Raw genomic sequence first — 27,994 nt, 5'->3', positions numbered from 1 at the left:
ACAAAATGTAGGGACAACTGTACATAAGCAAACAAACGTTGTCTTGACATTTAATGTAAATTTGTTAAGTTAAATTCATCCAGCAAACAAAAGTAACAATGAAGAGTGAATCTGAAAAATACATCATTGCACCAACAATTGTTGAATACACTGCCCTCCAATCCTTTTTTGAATGTTTCTCTGAGTGAATGTGGCTTCTGAAGTTTGCAAACCAAAGAACAGAGTAATAAAGCCATCTTGAATCTACAGGTATGTAGATGTTGTTGTTCCACCATGTCTGTGTGGGTACACTTGTTACGGTCAATTTTAGCAGCTTTCTTAACGCTTTGTGTTTAATGCAGGTAAGAAAGGGTATAATACTCCGCTGTATTCAAGGTATCAAGGCATGGGTAACAAATAATTTGGACATGAAATTCCCTTACATGAAAGATGTCATTTTAAACATGGAAACATGCACTGTGCCAAAAATAGATTTTGCATTTGGAAAAAAATAGGATTGTCATTTGTTTATATCTCTTAGCATATATGTATATACACACACACATTTGGGTTTTTTTTTTTTTTACAAAGACGTTCATACCTTTCCTTAAAGCTTATATTGCCCAACAAGAAGCAAAAGCCTTGGTATAAACTGTTCACGTACACAGACTCTAAAACATGTTTGCAAAAAAATTAAAATAAAAAAACACAAACACAATACATACAGTGAATGGATAGGGAGAAGTAACAAGAAATAATACACTGAGTGTAACAAACAGGCTGCATGTTATAGAAAAGAAACTAGTTTTATCATTTCATATTGCTTTGGCCTGTTGAGTGCAAAGCCTGCTGGTGTCACCCTTCTGGAGTTGAGTCGATGCAGAAGTGCCCGAGAGCCGCCAGTCTGAACCACCAGGGGACATCAACGGGCTGTGGAGAACCCACTTGACTGTCTCGTCTTTTTCCCTGACGGGCTCTCTGGGCGGAGAGGTTTTCAATTAGAACCCCGTAGAGTCTTTTTGTGCTGGAAAGTCTGTGTCTTCCTGGTCCCATTTGCCCGGCGACAGGCACTCATCAGTGGTGAAATCCTGAGGGTTTACCCCAATGTCCAGGACCTGGGGGTTAGTGCGAGACTCAGCGAGTCTGAGAAGGGACACAGCAAGAGACATTTGAAAGGACGGGATTAGAAACGCACACAGCAGACTGAGAAAGCTTGGGAACAGCAAAATACTGTAGGGATACTGGATAAAGATGAGCTGTCGGCACATGTAAAAAAGATGAGTCGTGTGGCTACAAAATGTCTTTGCATGAAAGGCACATGTCCACACTTTGACAATAAGTTAAATGGCAAGAGTGAGATTCCTAGAGCAGGCATGTGAGTAACGTGTGACGACATGTGGACTATATTCTTTGTCTAACTGCATGAGTCATACAAGAGATCTGAGCGGTGCTAATGGTTGATGGCATATTGGAATGAATTTGACTACTTGTGGCTATCCAGACAGATGAAGAGGGACAATGAGGTGGATTTCACGAGAGCCGATGAATGACATCGTTTTACCTGAGCAGGATTCAAAGCTATCCAGACTTCGGCTGGAAAGGGGGGCAAACATCACAAGTCAGCTAACATTGCAAATGTGTTGCAAATACAACAGATTAAGTTGATCCCACATTAATCGTGAGGGGTGTAGAGGGGGAAAAACCCAACCCAAAACATTTGTGTCTGTGTTGTTTGTGTATATATGTTTGTGTTCGTGCACACTGCTGTCTAAGCATCCTATCAGTCTCACCTTCACAAAAAGGATTTTAAAAAAGAAAACAAAAAAGCAGGTCACTTTTAACCTACGCTGGCCAGTGACCTGCATCACCGAAAGTTGTTAACGGTCAGCAGTCTGCACCCTATCTTTTATTGTTATTATTATTCTCATTCAGAGTTTGATTGTTTCACGTACAATTCAATTTATTTTTCTATTTCGTTCATCTCAGGGGCTGTTATATCTGTTGCTCATCATGGCATGCATGTGTAAGTGTGTGCGGTAAAACAGGTCAATCGCGGGTGGTTGATTTGATCGAAAAGTAGATCTTGGGCACCCCTGCTATAGATCAATCTGAACAAACCGTGTCATTGGCTACTTTCAATTTTCGATTGCTTGCTCACGCAAAGATCAAATCAGCAAGGCATGTAAACTTGTACGAGTTCTGATAGAGCACACGGATGAGCAAGAGGTGACAAAACTGATCTGCTCTGCGATTGGCTGGCAACCAGTTCAGCGCCTACTGCCCAAAGACAGCTGGGATAGGCTCCAACACGCTCGCAAACCTTGTGAGGATAAGCGGATTAGAAAATGGATGGATAGAAAATTGATCTGGGATTTTTCCTGTTACACCAGAAAGAGACTGGTTTCGGTAAAAAAAACAAAAAAAAACATCTCCAATAAGACAGGTCATAAGACCAAAATGTCTTGGTTGGACAACTGGCAATTGTAACCAAAACAACAGCCCGGAAAAGCAGTAGACCAGGCTAGTGATGACACTTCTGGCAATTTTGAACAGGTTATAACTGGAAGGAAAAAAAAAGGACTTCAATGAGGATGGACTTTGATTGCAGATCCCTCTGCCCAGGTCAATTTTTCTTAAATTCATTCTAATCCCTAGACTGTAGTTACAAGATGCATTAATGTCACTCGGTTTACCTTTTTTTCTGAATAACAGAAGCAAATTTGTCAAATTAAAAAGAAGAAGAAAATCCATCCCGTTTATTTAGTGGGCAGAATGGGGGGGGGGGGGGGGGGGTCCACTTTAAGAATATTTTGGGACATAAAATAATGAAGTCCACAATGATGAGCACCCTAACAACATTTTGTACAACCTCCTTTTTGCCAACAAAACCATCTTCTCCAATAATATTTCACAAGATGAGAGGCTACAGAAAGAAAGCTCCTCAACCATTCCTCTTTGCACACGCTCTGAATCATGCAGTGACCTGAGTCCTCTCCTCTGCACTCTCCTCTTTAAGTGTACTCCACATCTGTTTAATGGGGTTGAAGTCGGAGGACTGAGATGGCTATGAGAGAAGCTTGATTCGGGGTCTGGTGAATCGTGTCAAATTTTCAGTATGTGAGCATGCTTCTGCAATAAAAATGTAATTTATTTGAAGGCTTTTACCAAGGGTGCCCATAATTATGGAGGGCACCGTGAATGCACATACACCTTTATTTGTGTCACAAACATAATTGAAACAACTAACTCTGTAAAATTGTGGACAACAGCAAATATGTGTTGTGGCATCATCGGCGTAAGCAACACGATGAAGCCGGCCGAACTATTGTTTACAATACAAGATGTCCTATGTCACCATGTTCCCTTTTGAGTTTTTGCCACGTTTAGAGCTTAACGGGGTTTTCAAGGAATTGTGCTTTTTGAAATATATGTGGGAGAAGGTGGGGCTGTGCTCGTGGCCCGTTCATTTCCCATAAATCTCTTTTCACAGCATAGTCCCCCTTCCTCAACTGGCGGACCGCGATCCACGACCGGACCGCCGACCTCCTCTGTCCGGATCGCCGACCTCCTCTGTCCGGACCCTCGGCAATTTGTATAAAATAATAATTTATAAAGTGATTTTTAAGTTATACATTTTATATTTGTGGACTATAATCTGCGCATTACCGCGATCGCTTGTTAAAATTATCCGTTGTATTCTTTGCGTGCACTAACAGATGTAATGCAGAGGACCGCGGCAGCGCGACTTTGTGTGTATAATGTTTGACTGACTGGACACCCTGGTTGAGCAGGGCATGTCGGCGATAACGATGCGCTGATTGGCTCCTCTGAACTGAAGGTGTGTCCATACATAAGCGTCAGCATATACGAGGCGCTGATTGGCTCCTCTGAATTTAAGGTGTGCCCATACATAAGCGTCAGCACGCGTCTATCCCAATACACAAGCATTCAAAATAGTTCATTGTGGCCGGAAACAGACGAATGCGCAACGCCACGCACAGTGTGCTCACAGCTTCAGTCCAGGAGAGCCGCACACACAATTAAGACGAAGGTTTCGATTGTGTGCACTTTTGCTCCCATCTACCAGGGGGTCTTTGCAGCTGTTTAACAGCAGAACAGGTAAATAAACGTCACAATGGCGTCCTCTAAAATTGCTTCAAAGAGAAAGGTGGACAGTGAAAATCGGCGTTTCAATGAAGAATGGATTGACAATTATGCTTTCATTCTACCTCTGTCGAGCACCAAGCCACTGTGTCTAATATGCCTAAAGACGGTAGTTCTGGTCAAGAGTCAAAATATTAAACGCCACTATGTGACCGAGCACAGCTCTTTTAATTATCCTCTGCTGCACAAGCTGGCAATTAACATTCTCACAATGTTTGGGTCAACTTACAGATGTGAGTCTGCATTCTCCACAATGAATATTGTGAAGAACAAGTACCGTACTAGACTCACCAATGAACACTTGCATCAGTGTCTCCACCTGGCCATCACACCTTTTGTGCCAAAGTTCAAAGTCTTGGCAACAAGCACAAAATGTAACTTCTCTCATTAAATGCACATAATGTACACTTTTTTGCACCTTAAAGACTGAGTTTTTGCCACTTCTTTACAAAAGGAAATGAGGGATTGATTTGTTTTGTTAAAGGAAATGGATATTTTGATGCATCTTCTTAGCAGGCACAACTTAACAAAATAAAAGAGTTCCTGTGCCTCAACAAAATACCTCTCATTATTTGCTGTGTACTGGCAGAGTGAATAATTGTTATTTTATATATGCCCATACTAAATGGGCATATAGCCCTGCTCCCTATGACCGCCATGCATGGGACCGGACTTTTCTAGTGCAAGAGGTGCACCGACCGAGTGTGCTGTGAAAGTGATGAGACGGCCTTCACGTCTGCTGGAGTTGCGAGGGGGCTCGACGCTGTTTGAGCTGATACAACGAAGATCAGTTTAAAAACTTTAAGCAGTGATCCAGTTGATACTTCAATCATTTGAGCCCCTTATTAGCAGTATCGTACCACAAAAGAAAACAGGTCTGTTATTGATTAGCAGACTCGCAGAGCGGCAAAATGACTTTCTGCGCAGCAATAAAAGTTATTACTGTACTACAGTTACATAATGACAGGTAGCAGCAAAATCTTTTAGTAGCAGCCAAAATGTATTTGTGGATGAGGGCTGCGGGTAAATGTGTATGTGGGACACACTGCAGCTGGAATGTTGTATTTTGCGAAGCTGGTCAAGGATGGCAAATTAAAGACATCCTGGCAAATGAAAAAATGTGCATTAAAATACAAAATATCTTCTGATCCAGCCACTCAGATGTATAAAGTCTAGAACAGGTTTTTCTTTCCATAAACTTTTCAAGAGTCTAGTCATGCTCCCAAGTGGGGAAATTGGGTGCAGTTTGCAATGGAATAAAATCGAAGGACATAATGAAATGAAAAGTTGACACAGATTGACCCGCATGCCAGGTGCATAGGGGAAGCAGGAGCAATTTTCTTCTCCACCCCAACAACAACCTCCAATAAAAACGCCTTTTTCGATACGGGCAACATTAACTAGCCAGACCTTCAATTTCAGAATAGATCTATCGGTGCTCATGCCAGGAGCATTCTCATTAAAAGGCGAGTGGAAGATTTACGATGTTGAGATGTAATTACATTGTGGAGAGGGGGGAAAAAAAGTAATCATCTGATAACAGGGCAAAACTAAATAAATAAAAGAAACTGCCTTCAGGCACTTGGTGGCAAAAACTGTAGTGCATGCCACCCTTTGTCCATGCACTAATGAAGAATGAATAAGACTTAACGGTGATCTTTAAAAAATACAACACAAATCTGTGAACAACAGACGGAACATAAAACCTGGCAAGGAGACTACTCGACGACTGTGCAAGCGCAGTTGCAGGCATGCAGACTAAAATGGTCAGTTAATCACAGCTCTATTCAGATTACTTTCCAAATGGAATATACCAGCTGGAGCAATTCCAATTGTTTGTTTATTGAACATAAAACATATACAGTAATAATTTGACAGAAAATAAGGTAGATAAAATAGTAAAAAGAAAGAAATCAGTGTCCATTCAACACAGTTAGTATGTTCAAGGGAGTCGGAAGAAGTAAAAAATGTATCTAGTCCTACCCCGTTATGTGTTTATATCTAATAAATCATTTTTATATCAATCAGAAAAGAAAAAAGTAAGAAGAAAGAAATCTCCATTAAGGAACATACTTTACCTTTATTATGATATTTTTACAACTTTTGGTATGTTTCAGGATTATATACATCCACACCCTGGCACTCTTGTGTCAATTTTCTCTTGTATTCATAATGGATATTTCAATACCTTTCTCTATTTATCAACTTAGTTCTTATTTATCATTATATTTAATGTTTAGAATTTATCATTTTAACTCTGATTGATGTACCGTATTTTCACGACTATTCGACGCACCGTACCAATGGCCGCAGTCTCATTAATGGGTGACATTTCTGTATTTTACACATATACAGGACGCACCGCACGAATAGGCGCAGTTTTAAAGTGGTAAAACATACGCTTAAACATACGGCATGCATGCATGCTAACACGTTCGCTAACACGTTAGCTTGAAGCACACACTGAAGCTCGAAGCTAAAACACGTTTTTAAAAAGGCAACGAAAGCAGAACTGAGTTCGGGTGTATTTTATTTACAAGGTACTCACGTTTTTTGCTCAAGCATCACTCAGAAAGCCATCAAAGTCGTCATCTTCTGTGTCCGAATTAAACAATTGTGCAAGTATCGGTAATCCATTCAAACCGCCGGGTTCCCCCTCGTTGTCAGAGTCACTCTCGTCGTCATGTGGCTCCACGGAAATGATGCCGGCTTTGCCAAAAGCTCGAACAACTGTACTAGGAGCAACGTTCGTCCAAGCAGCTACAATCCATTCACAGATCTTGGCGTAACTAGCCCGGCGCTGCCTCCCACTCTTCGTGAAGCTGTGTTCGCCATCGATCATCCATTTTTCCCATGCCGCTCGCAACTTCACCTTGAACGCCCGGTTGATGCCGATGTCCAGCAGTTGGAGTTCTTTCGTCAAGCCTCCGGGAATGACGGCAAGCTCGGAGTTCATTTGCTTGACTTTGTCTTTCACCGCTGGTATGAGATGGGCACGCATGGAGTCGCAAATCAAGAGTGACGGCGAGGCATGGAAAAAGCCATCCGGTCTCTTAACATACACCTCACTTAGCCACTCTCTCATTTTCTCCTCGTCCATCCAGCCCTTTTGGTTTGCTTTCACGATGACGCCGGCTGGAAACTTTTCTTTCGGCAGCGTCTTTCGCTTGAAATCACCATAGGTGGCAGTTTCTGTCCGTTAGCATGACAAGCAAGAACGACAGTGAAAGCTGACTTCTCGTGCCCCGTTGTGCGTATCGCAACCGTGCTGGTCCCCTTCTTCTCCACAGTGTGGTTCACCGGGATGTCGAAAGTCAGCGGGACCTCGTCCATGTTGGTAATGTGGTGAGGCTGGATACGTTTGTCAACAATCTTCTTACTGCAGTAGGTGCGGAAAACGGCCAGCTTTTCTTTGTAGTCCGCTGGAAGTTGCTGAGCCATGGTCGTCTTCACTCTCATAGATAGATGGCGCCGTTTCATAAAGCGAAAGCACCAAGACGGACCTCCTTGAAAATTTTCAATTCTTCGGCTAACGTTTTCGCCCTTAGTCGAATGGTGACCGTGGAGACGCTTCTGCCGGCTGCTCTTTGATCAAGAATCCACCGCTCCAGTTGGTCTTCCAACTCTGGCCACCTCGCCTTATTTCCACGGAAACTGCGCTTGGTCTTTTTGACTTGGCGAAGCTCGTTCTCCTGCTTCCTCCATTTGCGAACCATGGATTCGTTGATATTAAATTCTCTGGCGGCTGCTCGATTCCCGTGTTTCACTGCATAACCGATGGCTTGGAGCTTGAATTGCGCTTCGTAGGCGTGTCTCTTTGTGGAACTCCTTTTCGGGGGTTCTTGAAAACCAAAACCGAAGTTGTTTTGCAATAATGCACACACTCACATTTTATACATGTGCTGGTACCTGCTAGAGGCGTGCCTTACACGCCCACCCTTCACTCATTGCCGGACCCACCCCCTGCGTGCCTGTCCTCCCTCACGTCCACCTCTCTTCATATATGTAAATTATGGAGAGAGAGATATGTAAATATAAGTGCGCGGACGCACTTCACTGATTGGCCGACCTCACTTCCGCCTTTTCTCTATATAAACAGCATGTCGGGTCTCAGCCAGATTTTGGAACTCGGCTCATAGAAAAGACGCATCGCATTATAAGGCGTCCTGTCCATTTTGGAGAAAATTTTAGACTTTTAATAGCGCCTTATAGTCGTGAAAATACGGTAGGTTGTTTGTACTATTTTTTTGAATTTGTTTTTGAACTCAGCAAGCGATTTACTCATTTTCAGGTCCATTCAGGTTCAAGATTATTCCACAGATTAACACCTTTGATAGATATACTTCTTTGCTTGATTTTTGTTCTTGTTTTGATTTTTTTGAATAAATTGGTACCTCTTAAATCATAGCTGCTTTCTCGAATTTTGAAAAACTTCTGAATGTTTTGGCAGAGCAGGTTATTGTGTGCTTTGTACATTAATTGGGCGATTTTAAAGTCAACCAGGTCATAAAATTTCATCGTATTTAATTTGATAAATAGTGGATTTGTGGGTTCCGTATATTTTGAATTTTGAAAATTGCTTTTTTTGTAGTTTTAGAATAGGGAGTGTGTTTGTTTTGCAGGCATTTCCCCATATTTCCACACAGTAGGTCATATATGGTAATAATGAAGTGTATAATGTGTACAAAGATCTCTTATTTAGCACTTCCTTGGTTTTGTAGAGGATCCCTACGGTTTTGGCTATTTTTCTTTTTACGTTATCGATATGTGGTTTCCAACATAGACTCAAAACTATTACTAATCCGAGAAACTTGGTTTCATACGCTCTTTCTATCTCAATTGAGTTTACCATAATTTTAGCTTGGTGTTTGATTGGTCTTGTGCCAAAAACAATTAACTTCGATTTTGTCAGGTTAAGTGACAATTTATTTCTGTCGAACTAGTTCTTTAATTTGTTTAATTCGTTTTCTACGGTTGTCAGGAGCTGTTTCAGATTTATCCCAGAACAGTAGAAAGTTGTATCATCATCAAATAGGACACATTTAAATTGTATTGAGACCTTGCAGATATCATTTATATATAAGATGAATAGTTTTGGACCAAGCACTGACCCCTGAGGAGCTCCGTGGGTGATTTTCCATTGATTCGTTTTTTATTGTTGAGCTGCACGTACTGATATCCGTTTTCTAAATAACTTTTTATCCATTTATAAGCTACACCTCTAATGCCATATCTTTCTAGTTTTTTCAATAATATACTGTGATCTATTGTGTCAAAAGCTTTTTTTAGATCCAGGAAAACCCCAACAGTAAATTCTTTGTTGTCTATATTAGTAGCTATTGCTTCCACAAACTCCATAACTGCCATTGAGGTGGTCCGTTTTTCCCTCAAGCCATATTGATTCTCACTCACTTAACAGCGCATGTTTTTGTATAAAGCGTTGGCGCGGAGTGCCGATGCGGATTTGGAGCTGGGAGTCGCGGCTTGGAGTTTGAAGCTGATTACGTGGGACAGGAGATGGATGCTACAGCTTTGTGTTTGCTTTCAAAACTTAGCTTGTAGCAGACGTGTGCACATTTTCAGCATGACGTCTCTGATCCACTGGAGAAAGGACACGTTGATCCTCTCCTCTTTCATCTAGAACTGCTTTAGACAACAAAGTGTATGCAGAAAATTGGTGAAGATTGAACGACTGTCTGTGTCCTATGTGTTGTCTTGTGTTATTTTTGTTATTTTGACTTCAAAATGGCGCTGCGAGAGTGGCTGCCTTTCCAGCAGCTCCTATATTTTGTTGTTCTACTTCTTACTTTCATAACTTTGCTGCTGTGAATTGGGAATTTCTCCATTGTGAGACTAATAAAGGTTTTTTTTCTTATCAAGTCTGCGAGAAAATAGTTTTTCTAATATTTTTGAAAATTGTGGTAGTAGTGATATTGGTCTATAATTTTGTAAACAGATGTCTTTCTCCACTTTTATAGATTGGAATAACTTTAGCAATTTTCATTTTTGATGCAAAGATACCAGCTTTGAATGACAGGTTGCATATGTGCGTGAAAGGTCGCACTACATATTCTATAATCTGCTTTATTATTGTCATATCAATATTAAAGCAATCAGTTGACTTTTTATTTTTAAAAGTTATTATAATATTTGATTCTTCTTGTTTTACAGCAGTAAGGAACATCGTGGAGGAGTTTTTTTCTACGTATCTATCCATTTCAAACAAGTTTGTTGGATCAGGAATTTGTTTTGCTAGGTTACCGTCGATGTTGACAAAATACTCATTAAATTCAATTGCTATTTCTGCAGTTCTTTCCAAAATAGTATTTTTGCCTTTGATAAAATACTCTGGATAATGCTTTTTTTTTAGGACTATTACTACTTGGTCAAGTATTTTCCATATTTCTTGTGTGTTACTTTTATTCTGCTCTAATAGTGCATGATAATGATATCTTTTACTGGTTCTTATAATATTTACTAGTTTATTTTTATAGGTCTTATATATTTTTTTTCTGCTTTTTCAGTTCTCAATTTTAAAAACAATTTATATAAATAGTTTTTCTTTTTGCATGCCTTTCGTTATCCATGGCTTACTTGGGTCTTTATACTTTTTGGAGACTTTAGTTAATGGAAAATGTTTATCATATAAGGAGATTATGGTAGACTGAAATACTTCAAACGCTGTATTTGGGTCTTCGTTTGAGTAGACCTCGGTCCAGTTTTGTTTTTCTAGGTCTAGCTTAAAGGCATCGATGGAGCGTTGTGTTCTTAGTCTTATTTCTGTTATGTGAGTTGTTGACTTAGCTTTTCTATCAAAATAATTATGAAAAACTGCAAAGACAGGTAGGTGGTCACTTATGTCATTAATGAGAAGTCCACTTTCCATTTTATGATCAATCTTATTTATAAATATGTTATCTATCAAACAGAAACAAGAGAAATGGAACACTTTCCAGACACGGTCTGTAAATTATTTTTTTCTTTTTTTCGTGCACTGCTTGGTTCAAGTGACAATTTTAGTTTTTTACCCAAGTAGCACAATTTGCACAGAAGCATCAGAGCAGCATAATGAAAGGAAAAAAATGAACCATATACTAGACGCACTAGCTTCTGTATAAAAATTGAAAAACTCCCGCTAAACTACCCAGAGAAAACCCACTTATGCATCGAGAGAACAGAAATTCCACACAAATAAGCCAGCACTTAAAACCCACAAACTCAGAAATGTGACGCAGACATGTCAACCACTGTACTGCTCCGACCTCTAAAGTACCGGTCACTAAAAAATAAATATATTCAGATAATTATATTAATTGTAATTGGGGATTTTGACAGGCGGTGTAAAGCCACTCAAATAATTTTAAAATGCATTTAGAATAACTACCACTAGGTGGGAGAACAAAAAAAATAAAACAATTGAGCTGCAAAATGAGTCACAATTGAGAGTGATACAGTAGTGCTAAGTTTTTAGTTGGTTTGAAATTGGATGAATTAATACTTCCAGAATGTATCTGTGAGAATAACATACTATTCAGATCTAAAATAAGATATTCTCGCATTTATTGTAATCACACCATCAAAAAGAAGGAATACAGAGTTGCTGAAACAGCCCTCAATTCTCTGTAAACAAAGCACCAAAATGAGCTCCGCGTATCAGCCACAACATTACATAAACCTACACTGATACAATTCCAAATAAAAAAAGAATCTAACATTCTGTGGGGGTGGGGGGGGGACTATTTTTTACCATTGTAGCAGAGCGGACAACAAACATGTTGTCGGTTAGTCGGGGCTGCTTGTAATACTGTATTTTGGTCATGTTATTTTGGCAGGGATAAAAGAATTGTCAAAATACTGTTTCAAAGATTAATCTTTGATACAATTCTTGTGTTGTTTCTCATTAGAGGGCTATATTGTTGTGGCTGGTGAAATTAAATGCAGGTAACTGTTCAACCACAACTGCTGACTTAAATTTCAACTCCATTTTATTTTCGGTTTGGGATATAACTCCCTCAGCAGTGCAGCTCGGCCTAAAAACAAATCGCCCCTCCATCCATCCGTCCATCATCTGATCCACTTATCCTCACGAGGATCACGGGTCGCGGAGACATAAATTGTCTTTGATAGTAAGTATGAAATGTGGGACTGAGATGACAGTAAGAGGAGAGAGAATAGCGGCATCATTTGAGGACGATGTCTGATCACCTGGAAATCCAGACTCAGTCACTGTACCACTGAGTCTGGTGAGTCGTCGCATTAAGCGCATTCCTGAGGCGGGGCAAACTTGAGTAAATAGACAGCGAAATTAACCAATCAGCGAAGAGTGTACGTGACATGGTTATTTCAAATTGATTTAATCCGTGTGTCATTTTGAAAGAAGATGTACTTCTGCCACCGACGGGTGACGTTGAGCACAAAGGACTCGTCACAGCAAGTAAACGAATTTGATTGGACAGTTCTTTATGAATTTCGTGCTTTCATTGTTTTCATTGTAGCTTGCCAGGCAAAGTGTCTACCACATTGGGGCCCTGCAAAATGAGCCTGCTGGCAGGAATCAGATAGTTGTAGTGTGGGTGTGCCTTATTTCCAATGTCCTAACACCTTTAGGGAATATTTTGCTTTCGGCGGTTGAAAAAAAAAATCTTATTACCTTGAGAAAGCCTCATCCAGACCATCCTCAAGCTCCTGACAAACACAAGAAGAAGGTTAATTTCCAAATCACATCACTACATACAGTACATTAATATTACTCAGACAAAATAGAATTATGCTATATGGTTAAGAATATTACAGTTACTTGAATGCATAATCAAATACACAAACCTAGTGCCAATCTTGACCTAAAATAAGAAGCGGTGAAAAATCTTTCCCTCGTGCACCTACAACTTAACAGCCCAATAGGTAATTCTCCAGTTCCGCCTACACCGTGCCTCAGAAGTATTCACAGTGCTTCATTTTTTTCCTCATTTTGTTTTTCAACAGCCTTATTCAAAATGCATTAAATCCAACACACACAATCCAGGACAATGTTCAAAAGGTTTGAAAATGTTTGCAAATTTGTTACAAATAAACAGCTCAAAAAGAAGTACCGGTACCTAAGTATTCACAGACTTTGAAATGAGGCTCAACATTGAGCTTAATCGGAGTGAATCATTGTTAAATTCGATTGATTGGACATTTTTTCAAATGGCATGTCATAGCCCAAGTCAAGCGCCAAGTTTGTGTCTGTACTCGACCTCGAACTAAAGAGAAATGCAGCAAAGCAGCGAGGCATCCTGAAGGAAAACCTGCTCCAGCGCACTTGTGATTTCAGACTAGGGCAACGTTCACATTTCTGTAGGACTTCGACTCTAAGCACAAGGCAAAAATATCAAGGGCATGGCTACAGGACAACTCGAGGAATGGCCTGAAAATGACTGTGTCCTGACGCTGCCCATTCAACCTGATGGAGCTTGAGAAGCACGACAAAGATGAATGGGCAAAAGTGCCCAAAGACAGCTGTGCAATGCTTGTGGCATTATTAATATGAGGCTGTAATCGCTGACAAATGTGCATCGATAAAGTATTTAGCAAATGCTGTGAATATTTGTTTTTACTCTGTATTGTAAAGTGTCCTTGAGTGTTTTGAAAGGCGCTTATAAATCAAATGTAATATTATTAAGAACATTTCTTCCCTTTTTATTCATTTGTTTTAATTAGCAAAAATCTAATCGTAAAAGAGAAAACCCTTTTTCATGTTATCATGGTGGGGCTGCTGTGTTAGCAATTGTTCGTAAAAAATAAAATAATTTATTCCATTTTGGAATAAGAAAAGTGAAGCACTGGGAATAATTTCCCTTTGCAGTAGCAGCAGAACAGGACAATCCTCCCCTATGCAAGTACAGTCACATAACAGCCAATCAAAATTACTGCTTAGTATTCCATCATACCAAGGCTATACAGCTGAAACTAAGTAAGGAAATTAAATACGGGACTCTTGTCTTACCCATACTGTATTGTTGTTCTCAGTTGCATGGTTATGCACCGTAAAGGAATTCAAGTCTGTTTGAAATGTTCCTGAGTGGACCAATGTTTCATTGGCTCCTTCTGCCACATCGAGGAGTTTTGTCGTGACTGCCTCTGCAAAATAAAGCCAGCACAAATAGGACACTTTTCCACTCTGTGCATTATGTGATTACTGAGTTTGGACTAAGGCCTGTGTACCACATTGGCAGCACTGACATGTAATGAGATACATTTGCTGGCTGATTAATGTGGCAACCCTCATATTTGAGCACTCTTTGAACTAATGGCGTCCACTGACCGCAGTTAAAACGCCACTGAAGCAGATGTTCAGTGTGGCAATTTCACTTGTCAAAGTCAAAACGTCTCTTTAGATGACTTTCCCATGACCTGTCATTTGTAATCGAAAGGGGACCACATTTGTGTGTCTGTAGAATGCACCTCATATCAACCTCTCTCTACTTTCTGTCGGCACAGGATTGAAAGTATTTACAGACATCTCCCCTTTTAAAGGTACAGTATTATCGATGATGGAGACGCAGGGATAACACCGAGGTGTTGTTCAGTTGCCTCCACGGTATCATATTTCATGGCAAAAGCGGCATCAGTGATCCCGAGTTTCATCGAGCCAGTCAGCGGCCTGCCGCGTGATCAGGCAGAGTGATGGGGGCATAAATATGACTTTGTGACGGGTCCAATGCGGAATTGTCCTTAATCTGTGCCATGATAAGCAGAGAGACTTCAACCATGTACAAATGAGGCTGATTGTATTTCCAAGAATCGATTTCACGATGACACTGACTGCTTAGAGGCCCGGTATAGAATCGAAATGCCTTTTTACCCATTAACAAAAATCCAAAAGGCTTACATATGTTTATTTGTGACCTCTCATTCCAAATATAGCCTCAGATTTCAGAGATCCCTTTCTAGGTTGGGGACATTTGGCTGGAAGGCAGTCTACAAAGCTGAGGTCAGATGTTCCTGGACTGACATCAAGCTCAACCCCGCCGTTATTAAATGGATCAAAGAAAACGGGAGCATTCAATATTTGATGTACCCAATGTGACAGGAAAAGGACATGCACACATGCGCGCACGTGAATGGCTGTGCAGCCTTTGTGCCTGATCTCAGCTCGGTAAAAAAGCCACAGCTAATGATGCCTGAAAGAACGTCAAGCCCAATGAGATGTCAATAACGTTCTGTTCGCAAGGCATGAAGAGAATCTTCGGAGGATCATGTGAACAATGAGGTCACAGAAAACATCAGTGACTCCGGTGGTTTGTCAACAAACTATAGCTGTTATTTCCAAAAAACAGAAAGCATCTTAACCACCATGTGCATTCACCTTTAATGGCATTTTCTGCGGATTCGAATGAACTCAAAGACAAAGACAGACCCAGGCTGTCAGCTGAACTCTGGCCTCGCTGGAAGCCAACATTTGACAAGTGGCTGATTTTTGTTGCAGATGGCATGATGTTTAGGTGACATGACTGACCTCCTCCCTTCAGGCTGCCGAGGCTCGCTGAGCTGTCTGACTGGATGCTGTTGACTCCTTCACCATCTGAACCCGACTTCACTCGCTTCTCCTTTTCTGCATATGTGGCAACAAGGGGTGGAAAGGATGAGCACAAAGAAACAGAGCAGTCACAGAAAGGGCCAGTATGACACAGGAAAACTGTAACAATGGGCTGATTGTCCTTGCACAACTGTGTACTCATCTAGCAGCTGGGCAAAAGATAATTAATCGAATGTTCCACCAGTCACACATACAATAATGTTTGAACAAATAAGCAGCAGCTATTGGCTGATAAGATTTGCCTAATTAAGTTTGCTTGAATTGTGAGGCACTGAACAGCAAACATAACATTCAATTCAGTCAGTTGTGATTGTAGCATTTAAATTAAACAGGCAGTGCATCCTCAGCTATTAATTGTGGCCATAATATGTACAATTAATACAATCAAGAACATATATTCTGTTCCTATTCAATTTGATATCCCTACAAACATTTTCACTGAATAATTACAGGGGATGTCAAGACAAAAATGTTCTTTAAAATAATATGTTCTATGAGGTCACATAAGTCTTACTAAGGCATTCTTATGAAGATTGCGATTGTGGAATTTGAATTAAGCAAAATCCACTTGTTTTTCGCCATCTCAAAGGGTGGCCATTTTGCCACTTGCTGTCGACCATTTGAATCTACAATTACTGAAGGCAGCTGTTGTCGAGTTGTTAATGATCCTCTGCAACCGTGAATGTGGTTTTAAAAAAAAAGAAGCTGTAATTGATTGAGATGGAGAAGCAGATCAAAACAAAAATGAAGTCTCTCCAATAATGTGTCCTTGCTGTGTTAAAAAAAAAAAAGATCAAATTCCATTTGCGGTTGCTTGTCCATCACAAAAATCTGAAAAGGTTGTCCCATCCATCTGTTTTCTATAACAGCTTGTCTTGTTCAAGGTCATGGGGAACTGCAACCTATCCCAGCTGACTTGGGCCTAGAGGCAGACTATCCTGGACTGGTCACCAGGAGGAACATTGAGACCATTGTAGAAACATGACATGACATTCAGATTCACACACTCACCGACGAGGAACTGAACCGATGCTACCTGCATACAAGTTTGGCGAGTGAACCACAGTAACCAAAAAGGTTCCTTTTCAATGACACTTTGTGTCATCATCATTACGTTTGTAAAGCCAAGTTGTTGTTTTTTTCTGCTTAGGTTGGATTGCAGAACTGCGCATCATATGAGAGTGAGTGAATATACTCTAAATTCTTATACTCACTGAGTAATTGTTCTATGTGACCAAGCCACAATGCAGTGTGAACACACATTAATTAGTAAAAACAAAAAACATTGATCCTCAATAAAATGAAAGAAAAAGAAGAGACCAGAGAGGGAAGGGAGGGATGAGAAAATCATTTCCCCTCATCGGTCATACTGCTTCAAGTCTGGGAAAGGAAGCCATGCATACCTTCCCTGGCTGCCTGCCAGAATTCAAACGCCACTCTGAAAGCCTGCGCCACTGTAAGCGTTACTGCTTGTGCCTGTTGTGGGGAAGTGTGCGCGCGCACACACACACACACACACACACACACACACACACACGCACACACACACGGAAATGAGTAAAAGGAAGAAAAAAAAAACATAACTCTTACATAATAACTCATTGGGTTCCCAATCGGCAGTATGGATATTTAGACACATAGCTATAGCAGCATAAACAACATGTGACCATTGCCATGAAAATAGAGGCATCATGACCAGTTTTAGGTAGCTGGGAGGCAACAGAGCATTTTGGCAAGAAATAAATAAGTGAGGGGAAGGAAGAGGGTGGGGCTCACTTGATCGGGAACCTCTAGGGAATGAGAGAATGATGACAACCTAGCCTCCCTTCTTGTCCTCCCGCCACATCTTTCTGACTGAATGTTAATTTGTCAAAGAGGCAAGGTGATTAGATACTACCTACATTTTTTTAAAATGCACGCCTTCACGAAGCTACTTTGGAATCGCTTTGCATTGAAAACACACGGTCTTATCTGCTTACCACTTTTTTCTTTGTGCAGAGGAAGGCATGACACTCGAGTGCCTCATTGTGTTGGCTCTGGACGATGTAGGCAAACACTTTGTCATGCATCTTATCTGCTGTACAATAGGATATTCTGAAAAACACAAGACAATTTGAGGACCATGGAAAGCAATTATGCACTGACTAGATCATAAAACTCGCAGAGTGACACAATTTACTGTAAATGGTTCAATCTTGTGCTTCAAATGCTAGAAGAGTGTCTTTCTTCAAATGCTGGATTTTTGGGAGCGAGGGGGTTCGCTTGAGGTGTCAGAGCTGTGAATCTCAATGTCGATTTTAGAAATTGATCACAACAATTCATAAAAATGAAGCTAAAAGTATTCCAATTTTAAATCGAGAAGAGCAAAAGAGCCGAGGTTGGCTGGAATAATCGGAGCAAGCCGTCATATTTAGTGGCAAATGTTTGCAATGAGGGCTTTGGGAAATTCCACGTCTAACAGTCCAATCAATTTGTTTTATTGATCATCCAAGTTCCTACAGACCAGTGAGGGAGTAAATCTCAGGTGGCAAACTGCTTTATGTCTTCACATCCTGTTGAGATTACTGCATATATCTCAAAAGTTTGACAGTGTCAAGTGATAGTTATGTTCAAGATGATTAATAGAACGACTACTTGCACTAAATGACAATCAAAATTGCACTTGAACTGCTAATAAATACTCAGACCCCAGAGTAGAGTCTCAATAAACCGAAATAAATCCAATCTCAGCCCATGTTTCTCATTCTGCCTTGACTTTCCATTTCATTGCGAGATGTTACTTGGAAAACGCCAAACAGTGCATTGATCAGATTTAATATCGATACGATAGATCAGGGGTGTCCAAACTTTTTGCCAAGGGGGCCAGATTTTATGTGGTAAAATGTCGGGGGGCCGACCTTGGCTCACATTCTTTACATTGAACAACAATATTGTTCAACAAATTTTAGTAAGCCAGTCTGTTTCACATTTCCATTTTTATTTTAATTTCAACAATCTTAAGAATTTCTTTTGGTTCATTTGAAACAGGTATATCACATGCAACTGCTTATTCACTTGACTTTTTCTTAAACAGAAGTCTCCTGTGTGCAAATTGATTGATTTGAAACATAAAATGTATCACCATGACTTTTCAATAGTCACAAAACCTTTGACTCGAACAACAGGGAAATGAACAAGCAATACACATATCCACAACTGCAAAGATCATTTGAAATATGACATATCAGTCAATATAAACACGGAGTGATGTCTTGTTAACTCGTGAGTGATGCCCTCTAGTGTCTAAATGCTATTACTCATTTAGTGAATGCTATTACTCATTTAGCCACTAGAGGGAAGCAGTACTCTATGAAACATCACTCCCCAGTCTACGAGACCTCAGTCAATGCAACACGTGTTCCATTGCGCCCAACCTGCGGGCCAGACGTCACTGATTTTATGACAGGGGCCGAGGGCCGGATGAAATTCGACCGCGGGCCGGAATTTGGACATGCATGAGGTAGATGGTAAAAATCTGAGACAGTAACAGCCTGACACTGACAGCCACATAGCGACATACAAATGAAGACTTTGGTGTCAATTACACTTAGGCTGGATTCACAATTTACTGTAGGTCCAAGAACCCAATTCCAAATCCAAACATTCCAAATGACACATATCCAATGACCGTGTGTATATTAACAGAGCACGGAAAACAACCTCATGTGCAGATGATTAAGTAGCACATAGTTCCCTGGATGTTAACCATTACTTAATATTTAGCTGGTCTGGACTGACTCTTTGCCACCCCACGCCACTTCTTCCTTCATTTAAACAAAATAAAACGAAACGAAGCATAATTGTTCACTGTTGTTAATAATTGATTCATTTGGTCAGGAATTGAACAGATTTCTTAAATTTATGAAAAATAGTGAACACAGTTTGTGGAGGAAATTCAAAATGGAAAAATCACGTTGAAATAATATTAATAATACATTTTATTTATAAGCGCCTTTCAAGAAATGCCATCCAATAAAGACTCCAGATTAACTCTCCTTATGCAGACTCATTAAAATGGAACTTGTTAGTCATTTGAGCATGATCCTTTAGCTCGAGGCCAATTGAGGGTAACTAAGTGTGCAGGCTGAAGCAGGCAAAAGGTTTCTATAGCAATTGGAGGAATGTCTGTGTCACTTGGGTGTGACAGAATGCGTGCATGTCAGTCACACCTGCATGAAAGCTCAGACATACTGTTGTTGTGCTGCTTCCTGGCGAGAGTGAGGCACACTGCTGACAGACACACAAAAACACTGGCGCCTCACACCATTTGACACCACACAACAATCCAATGATGGAGAACTAGAAGCATGCGATGAATACATTTGTTTTATTCGAATGACGAAGTCAGAAAATATGCAATAACTGGTGCCGCCCAGTTGAATGATTAACTCAGGACATGACATGAGGAAGAGAACTGACCTGTAAATAGAAATGTTTTCTATTAGCTGGTTGGAGGCACTGTCGTAAAGGATGATTCCACGAGGGGAGACTGTTAATGTGACTTTTTGGAGCTTTTTTCCGCTGGCTTTGGCCTGAACAACAAAACAAAATAAAAACCATGACATAAGTGTGAGACAGAATGTGGAAAAAGTCAAGCCAATTTTATTATCTAAAAAAAACCCCAACCCAAATAAATACAAAATGCAGGTTTAAATAATGGTCTCCAGCCCTTTGTGAAAAAGTAATTGCATTGCCTTGTTGAGTCATCAGTTAACTGTGATAAACCGTAATTTTTGGAAAACTGAGTTCAATTTTGCAGGCCACACCCAGACCCGATTATCGCCTGATTTGTTTAACAAATCAATTCAATAGTAGCTCTTAGGCAAATCCAAGTAGGAGACAAGACTTCAAAAAGAAACATCCTGCTACCCAACAATGAAATTCAAGAACACAAAGTTGCTGAAATCTTTCAGTCTGGAGGATGTTACAAAGCTATTTGCAAGACTATAAGTATGAGGTCCATACCCAAGCACGATCAGAGCCATGAACCACAAACAGGAAAACTCAGAACAGTGGTTTTACATTCCCACAAATGGTCAGCCAACTAAAATTAATCCAAGAGATTAAGGTATCATCCAGAAGGTCACAAACAAGTTGGCTTCAGTCAAAAAGGGCATCTACTGGAACATGCCAAGGCAAAAGCCACTGCTGCTCAAAAAAATTAATGTCCCACAAGTGACAAGAAACAATGACTCCCCCCCAAAGCTTTGGGAGAAATATTTTGGAGACTGACAAGATACATTTTGAACCTTTGTCATAAAATACACCAAGGCATTTGATTGAAAAATAAAAAATATATTCAAAAAAAAAAACACCATGCCACCAGTCAAATAGAGGTAGTGGCGTGATCGTTTCGGGCTGTTTTGGTAATGCAGGACCTGGACAACTTTCAATGATTAGTGTAAGAAAAAATGGTGCCATCTTCCCGTAATTCCTGCAGGAAAATGTCCAGTCAATAATTATGGACCCCATGGACATGCTCCTGGGTTATGCAGCAAATTAATGACCCGAAACATAGCAACAGCTACACCACTGAATAGCTCAAAAAAATAACTACGGTACATGAAGGTTTTGGAGTGGCCAGGTCAAAGGCCAGCATAAATCTAACTGATAGGCTTTAACATTAAAAGGATAGTACATGCTTGAGAACTCTCCAATATCCATCCATCTATTTTCCAAACCGCTTGATCCTCACTAGGGTCGCGGGGGATGCTGGAGCCTATCCCAGCCGTCTTCGGGCAGTAGGCGGGGGACACCCCGAATCAGTTGCCAGCCAATCGCAGGGCACACAGAGACGAACAACCATCCACGCCCACACTCACACCGAGGGACAATTTAGAGCGTCCAATCAGCCTTCCATGCATGTTTTTTGGAATGTGGGAGGAAACCGGAGCACCCGGAGAAAACCCACGCAGGCCCGGGGAGAACATGCAAACTCCACACAGGGAGGCCGCAGCTGGAATCGAACCCGGTACCTCTGCACTGCGAAGCCGACGTGCAAACCACTGGACTACCGGGCCGCCCAACTCTCCAATATGAAAAAGTTAAAAGAATTCTATGAAGAAGAAAATGTCACAGCAAACGTGATGATGTGAGTTTGATTGTGTGCAAGTATTTGTGCGTGCAGCATCTTACTGTGGCTACTATCCTCTTGACAGCAGCCGCAGACAGCTCTTCTCCTTTGGGCTGCTCAACCATTGTGACCCCGAGGTACTTCAGCTGGAACACCATGCCCTCCAGAAGGGTCTCCCTCGTGTCTGTCCAGTTCTCTGGCAGCTCTGGAAATGAAAAATCACAGACACAGGGACACAACGCAATGTAAATCAAGCACAATGAAATGATACGAAACCCAAACAAATTCACAGTTAACCCAAAACAGATACGATTTGATTTTAAAACACTAATATTTTCAAAAAGATGCAGCTTAAATTGGTTTGTGTCATTACAAAGGCACCCACCACCTATTTGTAAACACAGTGCGTGTCTCATTCACTGTCCAATTAATCAACTATTTTAATAACAGGAATAGTTAAGAGCCATTGTTGAACTTCAAATTGTCCAAATCATTTGATTACAGCCCCTCAACAATCATTTGTCTGAGATTTCTGAAGCCATGCATGCAAGCAGATATTTTGTGATTAATAAAAATAAAACATCAAACCCTCTGATGTGATCTTGCCTCATTGTTTGTTTTATTTATCACAAAATATGAAATAAAAAACAATTGGTAAATAAACAGTTATCAGAAAAAAATGTTTTTGTCATACATTCCAATGCAATATAAATATATTGTGATTAATCCAATGATGTAATCGATACAAAAATAAATTCTAAAAATAATAAAATCGCAACAACTCTTCGGCCCTTTACATCCTCATTTTTTCCCCCCCGTGTATGCCCCTCAGTGCTGGTTTGATGTGACCTGCTTTACACAATTGTGATTTTTGAGGTTGGCTCACGATGAGTTTGGAAAAAACAATACTGTTTCCGATCACTGATTCCATCATAATATGGGGCAATATATCTATTTAACAACTTCTGTATTTATTCTACAGTCGAGCCCTGCCATAATGGAACTGATTTGGGGGGGCGGGGGGGATTATCATTTAAACCTCAAAAATTCTTCAAAAAGTCAAAATAATTAAATAAATAAAAACACACAAACTGATTGGATGGTCAAGGGCTGAGAAGGGAGACGGATTTGCGTAAAGGCTTTATGCTCACAAAAGATGCAACAGGGCTAAAAATAGATTCACTTTCAGGCTCATGTGATGGCAGCACAAAACGACCCCGTGGTGAACAAGATTGTTTTTGCCATCTTATTTCGCAGATCCAATCAATGACTCCATTGATGGATTGCGCAACACAATATGCAAAGAAATCAACCAGCCGAGATCCAATCGATCAGAGTGTTAAGTCTAATTTATGTACGGTAATTGTCCCATCCTACCTCTACATCACGCCAAGCACAGAAATCAAAGCCGCTTTGGGCTTTCAAACTCTACTCTGGAGAACCAAACTGCCAGGTCAGTTTGGTCGGGGGGAAACTTAACTGAGTCGCTGATGGTGTGGTGGTACTCACGCCAGACTTGTGTGTGGGCAGCGTGGGATCAGTTTCCAGTCAATGAATGCAGGTGTGAATGGTTGTTTGTATCTATATATATGCCCTGTGACTGACTAGCGACCAGTTTAGGGTATAGTCTGCCTTGTGCTCGAAGTCAGCTGGGATAGGCTCCAGCAACTCCCCGCGACCCTGTTCAGGATAAGCGGTTTTGAAAATGGATGGATGGATGGAAAATTACCATATTGGCCTGAATATAAGATGCTGTTTTTTGCATCGAAATAAGACAGAGAACGTCTTATATTCGGGGTCTAGACAGTATACCCATTTACGACGCTAGATGGCGCCAGATATCATTGAAGTGAATGCTGAACTTGACTTCCCGGGCCAAAGTGAACCCCCAAAATGAACCCCTGTCACGAAGAATAAAATAGCGGTAGCACGAAGAAGAAAAATAAAAAAATAGCGGAAAGAAAGAAAAGAGAAGAAAATAATAGAAAATGGAGAAACGTAGCGACAAGAGTGGGTCGAAGATCGGCCAAATTAACCGGCAGCTGGGGAGAAGTTATGATGTAATTTACATTTCAAAAACCAGAAGCCATTCATTTACGAATGTGATTGCACTTTAGTTTACATATTTAAAAGTTCAGATATTAAGATTTGAATGAGGCAAAATAACATGCTTTTTCTCTCAAATATATTGTTATAATCATTTGTTTCAAAGGGGATCGAGCCTTTTCTGTTGCTGGTCCCTCTCTCTGGAATGACCTCCCACTGTACATTCGCCAAGCCTCTTCGCTGCCCATCTTCAAAACCCTCCTCAAAACTCACTTGTATTCTTTGGCATTCGACTCAGCATGACTTAGATTTGTTCTTGGTTTTACTGTTTGGTACTTTCTACCGCCTTTATTACAGATTTGTCTTACTGTTTATTGTGCATGTTAAATTGCTCCATGTACAACACTTGACTTGACTTCAGAAGTACTGGTGTTCAAAAAGTCTTTGTTCAAACTTGAGTCTTGAAAAAGAGGGGGTCGTCTTATATTCGGAACAATATGGTAACTGTCCAGGGAGATATCCATACAAGGCTGCTCAATTTACCTGCTCATACTAATTTCAAAACAAACTCTCAAGCGCAACATTTCACCTTGACTATAGAGTCTGGGGAACCCATTTATCCACGATGGCGGAATATATCTACCCTACTGACTCAGTTGGAGTCCAACATGAAACACAAGACAATGAATACAAGATGCCATCTCTGTGGCACTTTGAAATGTGATCAAACAGCTTTGTATAAAGCATGACATGCTGGACCAGAAAGACTGTATTCTATCTAATTTTAGATGTTCATAAATTCAGCAAATGCTGCTTAATGTGAAAAGAATAATCCATGTTCATATTGGACACATTTGTATTCATAAAACCAAGCCCCCTGCACTCAGCAGCAGCCTCCATGGCAGGTCACTGAAGCTCCGACACTGATTTGTACAAACTTCAAAGGCTGTGCTGGAGCTGTGGTTGGCAGGGCATTGAGCGCCACTCGCCTGCGTGATGCTGCTTTTAAATAAATGAACATGTTTGCTGAGCGGGTAGGGGGATCGCGTTTAGAGATCGTGTTTAGAGTGAGAAAACATCAAGCTTTGCTCTACCAATCATGTTTCGAGAATATTTAAGATTGCAAATGGTGCAATCAGGTCGGGTGGTCTTGTACTGGCAGAAGTTCTTTGCAGCTCTGCCAAACCCTTGATCCTGTTACAACTGGCCAGCTCACGCCACCTCTACACACATTCAAAAGGCCTCACACACACTACAGAAAGAAGAAAGAAATTATTCTGGCACAGTACGATAAGGTGCGGGTTGAAAACATCTTTGGAAGCTCAAGGAGCAAAATCATAATGTAGAATTATGTTACATTGGTACCAAATCATGGAAAATTCAAGTTCTTTTTTGAACAATTCCCCAAGAGCACTAATGAGGCATCCCTCCGTTTGAGGTTGTTATGTACTCCAACTCTTCCTATAATTTTTTTAACCACCTCGACTAATAACTCACACAAGGGAGCTTGCAGTGAAATCAACTAAACTGATCATTACGTCGTTTATGCATGACAATTACATTATTTAAAACAAGTTTTGCAGTCCCCCCATCTCGTCTTTGATTTGCTTTACAGTCATACCTCAGTTTTCAACCATAATCCATTCCAGAAGGCTGTTCGAAAACCGATTTGTTCGAAAACCGAAACCACGCTCTTTATTGAACACGTCTGCTCACAATGGGACGCTACACGAGGAAGCGTCACCTCCTTGTGTAAGGAAGGCGAGAGGAGTCAAGTTTGACTGTATTACCTTATTATTTGGTCCAGTTATTCATGGGTCAGCGAAGCGTACAAAGCCTTGTATCTCATTTAGTGAGCTATTTTCTGTATCACAGTCCACCCAGGTCGTGTGAACATCAACTTTCACGGCTTACAGTACATTCATTCATTTGTTACAGAGGATTTTAGACTGTTTGAAGTGCTTATTCCATGTTTGTTTTTCCCCAGAGGATTCCACAACAATGGCAGCCACTTTTCACATTGCAAATACTGTATAGGGAGATGCTTTATTGAGGTGATGTATTAAACTTCTGCCATTTGATTTGTTTGTCTCCTACTGAGTAATCACAATTATTTTGTTAGCTTTTCAGGTTTCTATCTGAAGCTAAGCAGAGCCAGCCAAAATCCACTAAGCCATGTAACTAACCCACCTGTACTTCAATTTACAAAACAATAAACTGAAGTGCTTTCATGGTTAGGAGTGGGTTTAACTTGGTAAATTGAGGATTTACAAATAAATGTGTGGTCCATTTTCCTGGTGGTGAAAGTCAGTTTTGTTTTGTTTTTATTATCATTATTATTCAGTGACCAACATGTTATGAAAATGGTGCTACAGTCCAAAATGACCATATGTCTGCACATATGGCTGAAGGAGCTTTCATTAATTATTTCAAACCAGGATGGGAAATTGGTTTACCACTGTATCTTTGAACCATGACTTCATTGTCATTCATAAATCATCAAATCGATTATTGTAATTGAAACGATTGTCTTTTGCGGAGGAATGCACTTCTCAAATATTTAATTCAAACAAGCCAAGACAATGTATTTATTTAAAAAAAATAAAATAAAATCTTTCCCACCAGTCTTTACTTTCCAGTTGCGCTGTCACAAACAAATCATTTTGGAATCACTGGGATTTATTCACGTCATGTCATATTCTATTGCTTATTTACCTAACTTCTTGCCAATGGAGACACTTCACAATAAGAGGATCCAGAAGTTCATTAAATATTACGGGCTTACAACACCTTAAAATAGACCTCCAGCGGTTGAATAATACAGGCAAGAAATACCTTTCGACTCCAAGTTTCCCAACCAGAGAGTTTGCAGTCTCGTGGTGACAATGTTGTCTAAAATCTCATATTACAGACACCATTAATCTTGCAATCTAAAATGTTTATTAAAACTAGGCAACCCACTTGAAATGTGACTGGAGTGCTTCCATATTATCCACAATATAAGATAAGAAAACCTTTATTTGTCCCACAATTGAGAAATGTTCTTCTGAAACATGTGACTGTTGCCCTGTTTGGATGTGGGTACCACCTGCTGATCACGTGTGACTCTCATCAATGAAACTAAGCGATGGATGCCCTGTGTGGCTGGCATGTGTGACATGGGGGCGGGGGGGGGGGTCACGATGGGGACAACCCCCTTTGTGTCATATGGGGCAGCTATCTGCATTTATGATCATCCCTAACATCAAATGTGATGACCGTACACACTGAAAATGTCAAAAGGGACGAGGCTAAATAAGACTTCACTCGCACTCATTTTTGGTTCACATAGTGCATCGCCTAGCAACAGTGGGTTGCTAGGATTGCACAGCCTTGCCAGAAATACGACCACTAATTCCCGAGCCTGTACCTCTGTTTTAAATCTCAGACGTGACGTGGCAGACAACGCCGGGCTTTTCACGCAGGACCGCCGGAGTTCTGTTGTTATTTCTCCACGTTTGGACAAACATGAAACGACACGTGACTAGTGAGACATTAGGACGGAGAGGATCATTTGACCCGCTCTACACTGTCCGAGCGTCCATTAATTTAAAGAGATGCGGTGCGCTGCTGTCAAGAGTCTGAGTCAAGTTCAAAGCGTAAACGTACACAATTCCAAGTTTAATGGGCCATTTAAGTTTTATGCTCTCTTAAGGCTGTCAAACATCCGCAACGTTGACTTTAAGTTGCCCCAACAAGTGTAGCTGTCGAATTGTAACATTTAAGGAACGAACCGGTAGACCATTGACTCATGCTAGCATTGTGTAGCCAAATTAGCACACACTGGTGCCTTATTTTAATGCGGATCAGAATATACAATACACATACTCACTTTTATGTCTGCCGCCTCCCCATGATTGCTTGGCGATGCTGGGGCTTCGTATTATCGCCCTTCCAGCGGATTTCAAAGCGTCCATATCGCGATGTAAAAGCGGGGCAAAACCCCCGTCAAACCGGACACTGTATGTGGAAACAACCCCGCCTGTTTGCAAACAGCAGTTCTTCTGAACTTTTCTCATCTGTTTCCGTGCTTTCGCCACGGTTATTCAAGCCACAGAGTGGATCAACATGCTCTG

The 27,994-nt window shown here is 40.6% G+C and overlaps 1 protein-coding gene across 2 annotated transcripts; it reads right to left on the bottom strand.

Moving 5' to 3' along the window:
• Window positions 1–38: 38 nt before the first annotated feature.
• Window positions 39–27,994, bottom strand: ldlrap1b (low density lipoprotein receptor adaptor protein 1b). 2 transcript variants are annotated; one of them, XM_052086701.1, is made up of 10 exons: window positions 27,751–27,994; window positions 21,896–22,038; window positions 20,180–20,292; window positions 17,701–17,815; window positions 17,125–17,197; window positions 15,641–15,736; window positions 14,129–14,262; window positions 12,794–12,828; window positions 1,541–1,572; window positions 39–1,122 (listed from the first exon to the last, which is right to left on the bottom strand). In XM_052086701.1, the coding sequence occupies exons 1-10, from the start codon at window positions 27,935–27,937 to the stop codon at window positions 1,076–1,078; spliced, it is 975 nt and encodes a 324-aa protein (XP_051942661.1). In that variant the 5' UTR covers window positions 27,938–27,994; the 3' UTR covers window positions 39–1,075. The 2 variants fall into 2 exon arrangements, with proteins under 2 accessions (XP_051942661.1, XP_051942660.1); XM_052086700.1 differs by lacking the exon at window positions 1,541–1,572 and having other exon boundaries at window positions 27,751–27,992.

Source organism: Hippocampus zosterae, chromosome 14, assembly GCF_025434085.1.
Source record: "Hippocampus zosterae strain Florida chromosome 14, ASM2543408v3, whole genome shotgun sequence".
In the NCBI taxonomy this organism is placed as follows: Eukaryota; Metazoa; Chordata; class Actinopteri; order Syngnathiformes; family Syngnathidae; genus Hippocampus; species Hippocampus zosterae.
The sequence above is the reverse complement of the archived record's forward strand: the minus strand, read 5'-3'. Positions and strand labels throughout refer to the sequence as shown.

What these genes read in the sequence shown, in the direction of transcription:
- ldlrap1b (XM_052086700.1), bottom strand. Translation starts at nt 27,937, where the DNA reads ATGAGAAAAGTTCAGAAGAACTGCTGTTTGCAAACAGGCGGGGTTGTT. An exon ending in TCAAGAGGATAGTAGCCACA is followed by an intron (nt 20,293 to 21,895) that starts GTAAGATGCTGC and finishes TTTGTTGTTCAG; the next exon opens with GCCAAAGCCAGCGGAAAAAA. An exon ending in GAAAACATTTCTATTTACAG is followed by an intron (nt 17,816 to 20,179) that starts GTCAGTTCTCTT and finishes TGTGTTTTTCAG; the next exon opens with AATATCCTATTGTACAGCAG.